General features: G+C 46.5%; 1 protein-coding gene across 1 annotated transcript in view; it reads right to left on the bottom strand.

The window, feature by feature from the left end:
• The window catches only part of ANAPC1 (anaphase promoting complex subunit 1), a 2,053,226-nt gene that overhangs the window by 1,761,165 nt on the left and 277,984 nt on the right, over positions 1-14,077 (bottom strand). The window contains exon 10 of the mRNA XM_069606837.1: positions 5,431-5,526. Within this exon, the coding sequence (XP_069462938.1) occupies positions 5,431-5,526 (96 nt within the window). The remainder of the gene's footprint in view (positions 1-5,430; positions 5,527-14,077) is intronic.

The raw sequence follows: 14,077 nt of genomic DNA, 5'->3' as shown, positions 1-14,077 counted from the left end.
ATGGAAATATAAGGGGAGAGCATTTATTCTAATGTGATTGTGCCGTCATTACCTTGGTGAAGATCCAAGGCTGCTCCCCCCCCCCCCCCCAAACAATCTTCCTAAGAGGATATTGTCATAATGCATCTGAACCACATACAAGATCTGTGGCTCTGGGTACAAGACCCATAAAACCAGAGCAAGCATTACAAACAGAAAGACCGTTCAAAGTATTTCAGGAAAAACACTTTACTCCCAGAGGTCTAATGAAAAGGAAATCAGAAATATTGCCTTAAGTAAACAGTCTTCCTCTGTAACAAACTGAATTCCAATGGTTCATCCTTACATGACTAAGGGAAATAAATATACCCTTAAAACCCAGAAGTTATTTAAAAGAACTAACTTTTTTGTTGGGGACTACAAGTCCCATAATCCCATGAGTAATGGGATGAGTAAGAGGGCTGAAGAGTCATGCTTTGGTAATAATCAGGCAATTAAGCACAACAGCCCACAACTGAAGGAACCGGAGAGGACTAAAAGGCCCCCTCAGGTGCAGGCAATTGGGAGAGTAAGGAGCTGGAACTCACTGGAGTGCGTGCAGTAATAGCAGAATGAACACACAGTGTTATGGGAAAACCAAAGTCACGTCGGAATGTGGATGTAGCAGATCCTGTTCCCCCAAACTCCGAGTTGCAGAGGCTGCGCAGCAGAAGTCGTGCAGGAAGGCTGCCTTTTCCCATGTGAGCCTAATTGTGGAAATTGCCATACCAGAAGCGTGACGGAGACCGAGGCAGGAGCTGTTCTAAATGTTGTAAAGCTGTGGGTCTCAGTAGCGCGAGGGGCTCTTAAATCAAGTGGACAGACCGGAGACGCCTTCAGCAAGAAAGGATGTGGGTCCCAACTAAAGCTGTGGTGGCATCACAAAGTATGTAAAGCTGTGGTGGTATATCTGGTTGTCAGCAGATGCACAACTTTAGTAGGAATGAAGTGGAGTACTACAAGACGAAGGAGAATATCCTCATGGTAAATTAGTGACAAAGATAACTACTGTGAATCCCAATTTTGTAAATAGTGACATAACTTAACCAAGAACTGTGTGTGACCAACAATTATAGAAGTTGTATTTCTTCTAACTATGGCAAGTTTTCTTGGATAACAGAGTTGTGCTGGCAACACCCAAATACTCATCCCACTGACTGAAGACTATACTACCGACACTAATGCACTAAATGACATACACTACTAGCCAGGCTTGGATGGCTAAGCACGGTCTTTGTCTAAATGACGACAAGACGGAACTACTCCTCGTAGGCTCCCAATCCAAACTCCATCTTGATGAACAATTTAATTCCTTTAACATTGATGGTAACAATATCAATGTCTCAAAAGAAGAGAAAACTTTAGGCATTTATATTGACTCAACACTGAAGCTAGCTAGACAAATCAATGCATTAGCTTCATCCACAGCCTCTCCTGCAAATTAATCACAGCTTGTAGGCCACTGCTCACGACACCCAACTCTATAACATTACCCAGAGCTCAAGTGCTATCAAAACTTGATTACTGCAATGCGCTATACTTGAGAACCAATCAGCAGAACATAGATGTAGTTAATACAGAACGCCATTAGATCGGCGCTAAGCATTCCTAGCACACAACACATTTCCCAACATAGACGTAACCTGAACTGGCTATCGGTCAATCAAAGAATTGCCTTCAAAACTATATCCCTAACTCGCAAGTGCCTAGCAAACCAAGCCCCTAGCTACTTGACTAACAACTTCACTCACAACTCATCAGAGCGCCCCGCCACATCTGCACAACCATACTGTCTTAAGATACCAAGATTCAAATTCCAGAAGGCAGGAGGCAGCAGTTTCTCTACTCTAGCAGCCAAGAAGTGGAACTCCCTTCCCTTAAGGTTAAGATCTGAACCATCCTTTCATATCTTTAGAAAAAAGGCTAAAACATGGCTCTCCACACAAGAGAATTAGATATGCGCTCTCACTTAATGATTGTCTGTTAATTCACCTTGTTATACCTCGTGAATAGTACATAACCATGTCTTGTAACTACACTTTCATGTACATATGTAATTTATTGTAACTATCTACTGTAACACTTTATTGTATACTCCTACAAGAAAAGCGCCCAGATGCCTCAGGGCTTGGCGCGCTCTACAAATAAATAAAATACAAAAATACAAAGTATTGTGGCTGATAATAACATTGGTACTGTAGAAAGTCCTTATTTCACCAAGGAGAAAAGGTGAGTGTTGGGAAGAAAATTATCCTATCCCACCCACCTAGTCATGGCCAATTATACAAACTCCATACAAAGATAAGGTGGGAGCAGCCCCCACCATCAGAGCTCGTATAAAAGCCTTATAGCGCATATAATTAAATGAATACCACTAGCCATGCCCCAGGTCCGTGAGTCCATTTTGTATTAGGCCCTGAGACCACTTCTTACTAGGCCTAGAACAGCCACTCTGTGGGCTGTGGTGCTCGCATCTCAACTTCACACAGATGTGCCAAATCATCAGCACACCAGGCCAGCTCCGCATGAACCTTGTACCCACGAAAGTTCATCTTTTCTCCGTCCTCTCAATGTTGCAAATATCTAGTATCAGTTCCAAGAATGCGCCCTTTGAAGAGCGCGAGACAGTACCAGGCCCCAGCGCCATGTCCATCCATCTCCACTAAACTGCCATTGCGCCCGTGACCACCCCCCCCCCACCCCGCCAGGCCAGAGCCAGCCACACTCCCTCAACCCGACCACCTCTCTGACCCTGACCATTTCAGATTACCCACCACAGATCTAAAAGCCTGCGAGATTGTATATCTTTCCAATAGCAAGAGGCATCTCTTATCATGAGGCACCAGGGAAGGTAGACCGTAGATTAAATCCCCGGGGGGAGAGACTTGGGTGCGGGAACTGCGGTATTAACGAAGCCCTGAATATGGGGGTCAACATACCTATATATTTATTTAATATGCCAAATAGCCTTTCAGCTTTGTATATACAACAATTACACAGACATAGCAAATACACATAATTCCACATAAGACATTACCATCATCCTCATATCATCAATCATTACACATAATTCTACAGTTGATATATCATACAGTTAAGATGCTAGATTCAGCCCTTTAAAAGTGTTGTCATAAATTCATCAGAACATTAGATGTAAATCTACAGTTAATATACAGTAAGTTACTAAAATGCTAAATTCAAACCATTAAAAATGTCAACAACTCGCAGGTAATAAGAGACCATAGAATAAATAGGATTGCAATTGTTACCGTCTATGAACATTTCCCATAACATTGTGCTATTACCTTCATCTTGATTTAAAAAGGTTGGTCCGTAGCCTTCGAAGCCTTCGAAGGCTTTCACAGACCAACATTATGTGATACAGTGACTCACTAACATAACCACCACACAGGCGACAATTCCTGCCATTGCGATTAAACCAGGCAAGCTCCTTGTGTCTCAAGAACCTCTTTTATTGAACTTCATTAATAAATAATGGCAAAATGTCATTGAGGTCGGGTATGCCTTAATATATTTGGGCACAAAGTTACGGCCCAGGTAATACTGACAAAACAGGCCACTGTGTGCATGTGTGGCTACCTTAACAATATGGGATTCTCCATTATACGTTTTTCTCCTTTCTTATGTGCACCCCTTTCAAATGATGTTCAGGTGCCTGCCATGAATAATGATTAATTGGCTCCTGTTGCTTAGATTAGTTTTAACCTGCAGCCTTATCCTTCACTGCGAGGATGAGCCCAGCTGACCCACGTGCTCCAAGATCGACTGGGAAGAGGCAGGCAATTGGCGCCTGGCATCCCATACGAAGGAGGCCTCGTTATATGCCCGCACCAACCAGCTATGTGAATTACCACTGTATATGTACACATCACTGAGGATGCGTTTGGCCCATTTAATGTGCTGCCTGTCATTTTTGGCAGAGCTCTCTCGGGCAGCAGAGTTCTTTGCTGGCATTATATTATATAAAACATTGTTCTCCTTGCAAAATATTTATTTGCTTTATTCCCTAGCAGGTTGGATTTATGCTGAAGTGTGCATTCAGTGATGCAACCATTAATTTGCTACAGTTGGAACTTTGGTTAACAAAACTTCACCTTAACATTGAAACATCAAGGACTGACCCGAGACTATATTACCTGCATGGATGTCCTTGTTTCTTTTTGTTGGACATTGGAGATGAATTCACTTTGAATCTTGTGGAAGGGAACTCTAGTTATTGAGAGGTTATCAAGAAACTGAATGATTGTTGATGTCATTTGGATTGGCATATATTTTCTTCGTGCATTTGATGTTTAAGTGTGAAGGCCAGACATCCTGTGTTAGGCAAGGAAATCCTCAGCAGAGTAGGGATACCAAGTCATTTAATATGAAATATTCATGATGATAAAGGGAATATCGAATTTTATGTTTCATTTAAGGTTTGTAAAAGTTGCAATGTAATTAAATCAAATAAAAAATAATATATCATTTATACTTTAATAAAATGGCATGTTTTGAACAATCTAAAAATCGGTCCACCTTGCATTGCTGACCCTACCCAAGTGGACAGTTTGCTCCTTTTTTAGATGTTATTCTATATGGGACACTTTCTGCCTTACAGGAGGTATGCACATCTGGGTCAGTGACAAAATTGCTTCTGTGGCTTATCAAAGGAATACAACTTAAAGGCAGAAATGTGGGCATCACCACGTGTTTTTTGCAAACTTTACTACTTGGATGCCAGTTCAATGGCGGTCATTCATTTTGGAAGGCAAGTACTGCATAACATCTTTGGCGGACTAGGTTATCGTTCATTTTGGTCAATTACATACATCCTCTTTCTTTTCAGCGGGCTTTAAAGTTTTCTGCTATTAATGAGAATGCAGTCTGTGCATGGTCCCACCAAATTAACTACTGTAATACTCATCCATAGTCCATTTCTACCATATGGCCCCTTCTGTCAGTATCACCATGAAAAAAAAAAGATGGGCGGTGGGAGGCATGTAAGGGTGGGTGGGGTGGAGGTTCTGTGCACAGGTTTAATAGTGCTAACAACCTAGCTGCGTAAAGTGCTCCAGTCCTTCCTGTGGATAACAACTCACTAGAGTGGAATAAAAGGTACTAAGAGTATGGTAGACACTACAGCAATATGTACTTATTTAGCTTTGATTAACAGTTATTCCCATCAGCTATATCAATGGAGGGCATTTTGTCAAACTTCGACTATGGAAGACAAAGGTATTCCCGAATTTAAACTAATGATTTTCAAGAATCGGATACACATCTCTGCAACACGTCTCTTAAACCACAGCTTCCTTGGAATAGGACACTCTACACAAGTAAAACTTAATACCTACCAATACAATGGGGTCAATATTTAATCAATCCTTCAAGAAAATAAGGTTTGCTTACCGCAGCTGGTGCTGGGACTCAACCAGAAAGCATAAATACTTCTGCCCACACAAATCTGTTGTGATGAATACTTTAAGGGCTTGAGAATGCTTTTCTCTGAAAGACAAAAAAAATCAATTAAACAAAGACACAATTTTGAAATTCTATTTCCTTAAGTTATATATTTAATAGTAACTCTACAACTGTTATTCAGTAGGCAAAACCTGCAAACACACAAAGATATATTGCACAAACACTAAATGTTTGTATCAAAAGGGACAGCACACTATGTATACATCATGTTCATTCCAAGCTGGTCAAACAATCAAATCAAGGTATTTGTATTGTTGTTTAAGATCAGAGACGAGAAACAGGAGAATTGATGTGCTGATTATTTAGTATCATCTATGCAAAGCAACTTATTGATGGAATGCATAGAACTGAAAGTTAACTAAGGTGAGCATCTGTACAATGGCTAGCCTTCACAATTGTTTTAGAAGAACAAGTTACTTACCCATGGTAACGTTCTTTCGAATGGTTGTTCCTCCCACGTATTCCTGATATATGATATTTCCACTATCCAGCTTGCTGCCTCGGAAATACAATTTCAGCTGAGGGCGCTGTGCGTCGATGCGCCGTTGAGTCTTTGTCCCTCAGAGGCCTCCGTCTCGACGTGGACCTCACCGCAGGTATAAGTAGCAAATGCAGCACCCGTTGGCCTCCGTTCTGTTTTGACAAGTGGAGTATTACCGCAAGAGAGGTTTTAGTGCGGGGTAGGATAGGAGGGGCGATAAGGAATACATGGGAGGAACATCCAGTCGAAAGAACATTACCATGGGTAAGTAACTTGTTCTTCGAATGGTTTGTGTCCTCCAACATATTCCTCATCTTTTGATACACTCCCAAAGCAGTTTACATAATTTGGAGGAGGGAGTAAAAATGAATGTTGTCATTTATGCACAGAGTGCAATACTGCTTTTCCAAAAGCAGAATCTTGGCTCCTGGAGGAGTCTAAACTGTAGTATTTAGTAAAGGTGTGCACAGACGGAACATGTGGCAGCTGCACATATAACCTTGATCGGAACTCCACTCTGCAACGCAGATGAAGTTGCAACACCCCTGGTCGAATGAGCGCTTAGATGTTCTGGGGGGGTCTTTGCCTGCAAGACTAACATTCCGATATAGATCATTTAATCCATCTGGAGATAGCTTGCTTGCAAGTCCCAATTTGTGACCTGAATAGCCCACGAATAACTGGTCATTCTGCCCCAGTTTTGCCAATCTGGAGATGTAAAAGCTCAGTGCACGTCTAGGATGAAGTCTGAAGTCGTTCTTCCTCTTTTCCCGGATGATAAAAAGATGGTAATGTTATCTTCTGAGTAATATGAAACTCAAACAATTTTGGGAAGAAAAGTAGGCTTCACTTTTAGTACCACTCTGTCTTTATGAAAGACAGTATGAGGATGCTTGCAGGATAAAGCCTGTAGCTCACTCAACCTTAGGGCTGACGTAATTGCCACTAAGAATACAGTTTGAGTTCAAAGTCTCAATGGACAAGAATGTAGAGGCGCAAAAGGAGCTCCCATTAAGTAGTTTAACACCAAGTTGAGATCCAATAGTTGGACTTCGAACGGGGTCGGAGGGTAAACATTAGTTAATCCCTTTAAGAATTGTAGTACTAGAGGAATCTTAAAGTAAAGTAGAAGACTTCCTTTGAAGTGTGCTTAAAAATAAAAAGTGCTGCCGGGTACCCCTTAATGGTACCAATCTGGAGCCCCAGATTTGCCAGATGTAATAGAAAAGATAGAACCAATGGTGTATTACATACATTGCAGAATTTATTCCAGCAGCAGCGGTATAATGATTTGGTTGCTGGCCTTCTGGCCGAAAGCAAAACTGCCATTACGTCGTCCGGGAGGTCCCAATACTTGTATCTCAGCCTCTCAGAAACCATGCGTGAAGGCTGAGAGTCCAGGTATCCGGATGGAGAACCCAGACCCTCCTCTCGCAGGAGAAGGTACTCTCTTTGTGGAAGACGAATCGGAGGGCAGATGGACATGTCCAGAAGGTCCGGGTACCACGTTCTCCTGGTCTAGTCCAGAGCAATTCGGATAATGGTTTTCTTGAACCTTCGAAACCTCCCGATTATGTGAGGAATCACGGGGACTGCAGGAAACACGTACAGAAGTGGAAATTCCTAGTCCACCACAAACTCATCTCCTAGAGCTCCTCTTGGGGAAATTCCTTTGAGAAGTACATTTTGCACTTCCTGCTGGCACTGGTCCCGAACAGATCCAATTGAGGGGTTCCCCAAAAGGTGACTATCTCTTGAAGGACTTCCTGAGCTAGTTCCCACTCGTGGGAGACTGTGCTCTGCCTGCTCAGAGCGTCTGCCGTGTTCTTCTTTCCGGCTAGGTGAACTGCTGACAGATTCCTTTTTGTATTGCCCAAAACCACAGCTGCATTGTCTCTCTACACAGTGATAGTGACCTTACACCTCCTCTTTTGTAGATAGTACATGGCCACTGTGTTTGTCATTATCAGGACATTCTTTCCCCATACAGATGTCAGGGAGGCATTCAGCGCTAGGCTGATTACCCTCAGCTCTTAAATGTTGATATGCAGTTTGGACTCCGATGGAGATCAACGACCACTGATGGTCAAATCGTTGCTATGGGCTCCCCACCCCATGAGTGAGGAGTCTGTCAGTACTAATATCTCCAGCCATGGTTGCCAAAAAGGTTCTCCTTTCAGGATGTTCTTCCTACAGGCCCACCACTGAAGATCCAGTGAGACTGTTTGAGATATGTAGGAGCTCCGACATCCTTCCTGAGAACTGTGACCACTGGGTCCTGAGAGCCCACTGGGGAGGTCTCATTCTCAAGCGAACCTCTGGCACCAGAAAAATGCAGGATGCCATGAGACTGAGCAACCTCAGAAAAGCGAAGGCCAGTAGATGTTGGGCATTCTGGAATTTCATCACAATCTGCAGGGTGTCTTGAACCCTCACCTCTGGAGTGAGGCTTTTCACAGGGATGCACCTAGGACTGCTCTGATGAACTGGAGTCTTTGTGATGGTATCATGTGGGACTTCTTCAAGTTGAGGGAGAAGCCCAGCCTGTGAAGGGAGTGACAGGTGTAGCCGACATGTTCCAGGGCCTGCTCTGGGGAACTGGCCCTGATCAGCCAATCATCCATGTAGGGGAAGACGTAAATCCCCCCTCTCCTGAGACTCGCTGCCACAACCGCCATTAGCTTGGTGAAAACCCTCAGGCAGAGGTCAGCCCAAATGGCAGGACCCAAAACTGATAATGAGAACCGCCAACGGCGAGCCTCAGGTACTGTCTGCGCTTGTGATGGATTGGCATATGGAAGTAAGCATACTGGAGGTCCAATGATACCATCCAATCCTGAAGCTGGAGGGCCAGAAGGATCTTAGAAAGGGTTACCATTTTGAACTTGTCCTTCCTGAGGAACTTGTTGAAGTCTCTTATATCCAAGATGGGGCTCAATACTCCGTCCTTCTTGGGGATTAGAAAATATGGAGAGTACTAACCCTTGTTCCTCTCCGCTACAGGTACTGGTTCTATCGCACATTTCTCTATATAAGGGTTAACATCTCCTGCATAAGGAGCGGGTCTGGAACTTTCAAAGAGTTGCTCCCCGGTGGATGAATGGGGTTTTTGCAGGAAAGGTAAGAAGTAACCTTGGGCAACTGTTTCCAATGCCCAAGCATCTGAAGTAATAGCCTGCCATTCTGTCAGATGCTGTGACAACCTGCCTCCTACTGCAGTCTTGGGTATGAAGACCTCAGGTTTTGGAGCGGCTGATGCAGTGGCTGAAGGTAAGGCAGACGCTGCTGTTGCAGTCTTAGTACTTCACCCCCATCCACCACGGGGGAAGCTTTTATTTCCTCGTTGAGCTGACCCTTCTGAATGTGGAATAGCAGCGAAAAGACCTGCCCTCCAGAGCGCACCTGTGAGGCGATTTGGAGATTGCCTTATTGCAGCGCCAAGGGATTTGGCCACCGCCTTGGAAGTTTTCAGCTTCTCCAAACTAGCATCAGCTTTATTTCCAAATAAAAGTGCGCCGTCAAAGGGCATGTTGAGAAGCCTGGATTATACATCTGGAGCAAATCCTGACTTTCGCAACCAAGCAAATCTGCAGATCACTGTACTAGCCACCATGGCTCTGCTGATGCTGTCAGAGTCGAGACCAGTCTGGAGGGATTCGCACATATCGTCTTTCCTATTCTTGACAAAGTTAAGGAAACCGTCTTGTTCCTCCCCCTCTGGGATATGGTCTCGCTAGAGTACACGTAGGATTAGCAGATTTTAAAGTCATACTGCCGGCCGAGAAAACCTTCTTGGCCGTGACGTCATAACGTTTATCATCCCTATTCTGCGTGAACGTGGGATAGGCATTTTGTCTGAGGAAGTGGTTGTTTGCAATACCAGACATTCTGGTGTAGGGTGCTTTGAGAGGTACAAAGGATCAGAACTAGAGGTTCTATACTTGGCTGTTAGATTTTTTTATTTACAGCCGGGATAAACTCAGGTGTTTCCCAATTTGAAGTCACTCTCCTTTGCAAAGTTTGGTGGAAAGGGACAATTGGGTCCTCTTGTGGCCCTTTGTCTAATATATCTGAGAGATCGTCCTGTTCAAAAACAGGCGTGGGTCTCGACCATCCCATATATTCCATGACCCTTGTCATTAGCTGTCTGTATGTTACTTCAGCATGGCTTCCAGGGTCTGCCTTTCTAAAATCAATCTCAGGAGAGGTATCAATACCACTCGCTTCATCAAGACATTGCTGCAAATTCTGCATGCGAGAATCCTCAGATATAAGTTCATCAGGCACTGATGGTATCCAATATTGCAACCCAAAGGGTCTTTCTTCCTCAGAGGACTCCTTTGCGGCTTCATAAATTGAAGAGAGTGAGTTTAAGTATTCTGCTCTTGGCAGAGGTATATAGGTCTTTTCCATTGAAGTAGGCATTATGGTAGTCATAACAGGAGCCGAAAACGTCAAAATTGTCGATGTCTTCGATAGTTTCGACGAGAACGTTGATGGCTTCGATGATAGCGTCGATGGTTTCTCTGATTGTGTCGAAAGGATTGACACATGTGGCGCTGAGGAGGTCGACACTCGAGGCGTCGATGGCTTATCCGTCGGTATCAGCACTAAAGACGCACTTTTCAGACCTGTGATAGAGGTTTCCTTCTACGTAGATGATGTTGGGTTTTTAGGCTTTGAGGAGACTTTCTCTCGACTCGAGGGATGAGATCGCTATCTAGAGTCAGCGGCCGGGTCGGAAGCACAGCTCTTGTGCTTCCTAGGTCTTTCGACTGGAGCATAGCCTCTAGGTGTTGAGTGGGGCAAGGCCGCGATCTCAAACACCTTTAGCATACAGAGTCTAAACTCCTCCCACTGAGCTAGGGTACTAGACTTCGATGACGAGGTGGACAGCAACCTATGGCGCCTCTTTTTTCCATGCCTAGAAGTCGAGTAGTGGTGCGAACCACTTCTCGAACGGGAACGTTTAGACCTCTTTCGACAAGGAGAAGTTGATCTCTACTGGTCTGATGTTTTACATTTAGACTGAGTAAAGGGGGATTTTTGAGGCTTACTTGTTGCCAACCTCCATCTACGGTCTCTCAAGGCTTTGGCCGTCATCGAAAGGCAGTCCTCGCACTCCAAACATGGATGATTCGAGCCTAAACACCACAGGCAGATCCTGTGCGGGTCCGTCCCGGACAGCTTTGCTTTGCAGTCACAGCACTTTTTTGAAGCCGGATCGAGGAGTGGACGACGCTGATGAGGAACCCATATCGCGTCGAAAACTCGAAGTGATGAAGATACATTTTCGAAGAAAACTCAAAGAAGTTCTGTCAGGAACTAGGCGTTGCATAACCTAAGCTGTGAAGCGCAGAAAAACGGAACTGAAGCCAACGGGTGCTGCACGTGCTACTTATACCTGCGGTGGCATCGACATCGCGACGAGGCATCCAAGGGACATCGACTCGACCACACATAGAAGCACAGCGCCCTCTGCTGAAATGTTTTTGCGAGGCAGCAACCTGGATATCGGAAATATCAACGATAAGGAATATGTGGGAGGACAATCCATTCGAAAGTGCTCTTTTGGAACGAGTGCTGCAACCAAGATGGCCGCCGTGCGCCCTCGGAGCGCCGACCGGACCACACAGTGATCTGCAGCCACCCGTTGTGAGGTGAGGAGGGGTGGCGCTGAGCCTGACGTCCCGCGCCCGGCTGGGGACTCCCACAGGAGAAACAGCGCTGCAATACACTCCCTAAGACGCCGCAGGAGCAAGAGCAGCAACGGGTGCATCGCGCCTCGGAGGCACCGAGTCACCCGAGCCCGGGCGCTTGCGGATGCCTGCGGGCCCTTGGGGAAACCAGCGGTGGTCTGGGAGGGCCTGAGGTGCGCCTGGGACTGAGCGCATCAAGCAGTAGGAGAGAGGCAGTCGGGCCGCTGGTTGATGGTGCTTCTGCGGTTCCGACCGCCATACGAACTCAGCGGTGCTCCCTACCGCTCCAAGCCTGTGATTCGAGGGCCGTGCACCCTCTGATAAGGGAAAACGCAATTGTGTGGGGCCGAAACACTGAGGGAGGGTTGGGAGCTACGGGATGGAATGATTGCAGCAAACAAAATGTCCGCCGTGTGCCCTCGGAGATCGAACTGGACCACACAGTGACCTGCAGCCACCCGCCGCAAGGCGAGGAGGGGTGGCGCTGAGCTCAACGACCCGCGCTCGGCTGTGGCCAACCTTGGAAGGAGCAACGTCGAAACACATCGCCCGAGACATCACTGAGGCGGGAACACCAACAGGTGCGTTACGCCTCGGAGGAGTCGAATCACCCGATTCCGGGCACTTCCAAATACCTGCAGGCGCTTGGGGGAAACCAACGGTGGTCTTGGGGCCCAGGGGACCTGAGGAGTGCCTGGGGCTGATCGCAGCAAGGAGGTAGGAGACCGGCCATTGGTTCGCTGGTTGCTGGAGCGATTGGTGGGGCGGACTGTGGCTCCGGTTGCGTCCCCGCCCGGTCCTGCGATCTAGGGGTCGTGCCCCCCCTTTAATCCACTGCATCACAGACTGCGGGGGGACAGCGGTACCCAACAGACAACGCTGTGTGGAGGCAGGGTCGCGCCCCGGTGCGGACCGGACCCGCAGCAACGCACAAGCAAAAGAAGCAATACTCGACCTGGTCAGCTAGACAGGTGATACTGTGCCACCCCACAAGACATACCACCCGAGGCCAGCACGCACACCTTACGGGCAGGGCGGGAAGCAACCCGGCGATCGCTACAGTGGGAGAAGTACCCGATTCGTAGGCAGACTCAGGCCTTACTGTAAAAATAACTCCTGCACAAAGAGGCATAGGAGAAATCCTGGCGTAACACTACCTATTGACAAACATATACCTATAACAAACTGGCCTAGATCCGAGCCCCAGCGGTCTGACACCACCGAAGAAAAGAAGACATACCTTACGCTTGCAGGCCGTGGAGATCAGCACTACACCCTGTCAGTGGGTGGCTTACAGACAACCTCCTAAGCAGATGCAACGGTTTCTCTGCCCGCCTTCGTGGACAAAGAACCGAGACTCACCGCAAACCCGTTAACACACATTGCACAAACTCCTGCGTCCCACGCAGCCGCCCACCGCCATAGGATGGGGAAAGACAAACCACGGAAACCAACGGCACAGAGCAGGATGGACCAATATGCGTTTGCTACCATCTCCCAGCCGACAGACCAACTACCGGAGCAGGACTCTCCTGGCCCGGAAAATACCCTCTCACAAGAAAGAGAAGCGATATCTCTGAAAGACATTATGGCAGCAATCGCTGATTCATGTGCCTCCATGGAAAATGGATGGTATAAGTGTGGACGTTTCTTTACTACGCAATGATCTCCAAAAGCTAACGTCCCGTACTGGGGAAGCTGAACAGCGCATATCGGGACAGAAGATGGTCTCAGGAACCTGGAGCAACAATTGAATAGAACCACAGCCCACCTAAAGGTACTAGAAGCAAGAGTGGATGAAGGAGAAGGCAGATCAAGGCGGAATAATGTGCGGATCCTAGGCCTGCCCGAAAAGGCCGAAGGAGACTGCATGGAATTGTTTCTCGAGCAATGGCTCCTTGACCTCGATAGAAAAGGCCCACCGAGTCCCCACCGGTCCTCCGCCGCCTGGATCCCCGCCACAGACAGTGGTAGCAAAGTTTTTAAACTATAGAGACCGGGACGCACTACTGCATATGGCACGTACCAAAGGCACGATAACGCATAACAGCTCCAAGATTGCATTCTTCCCAGATTATACGAGAGAAGTTCAGAAGGCAAGAGAATCATTTGAGCAAATCAGAAAACAGCTGCGCTCTTTGAACATTAAATATGGGCTAAACTTCCCGGCCCAACTGAAAATCTTCCACAAAGGGACAACGGTCCATTTCACCGACCCGAAGGAGGCCTGGAAATGGGCGGAATTACACATAGAAGGCGACTGGAGACTGAACCGAAGAAACAGAAATGTGCACCTTGCCAACCCACCAGCCAGGGAACCCCCCCTGACCAACTTCCGGTCCGGGATGACAACCTACCGCTAGCCGTGGGGGAGGGTTAAGATAACGATCGAAAC

The sequence above is a fragment of the Ambystoma mexicanum genome, chromosome 4p (genome assembly GCF_040938575.1).
Source record: "Ambystoma mexicanum isolate Mex_15411 chromosome 4p, UKY_AmexF1_1, whole genome shotgun sequence".
NCBI classification, from domain to species: Eukaryota; Metazoa; Chordata; class Amphibia; order Caudata; family Ambystomatidae; genus Ambystoma; species Ambystoma mexicanum.
This window is presented reverse-complemented; position numbering and strand designations above follow the sequence as displayed.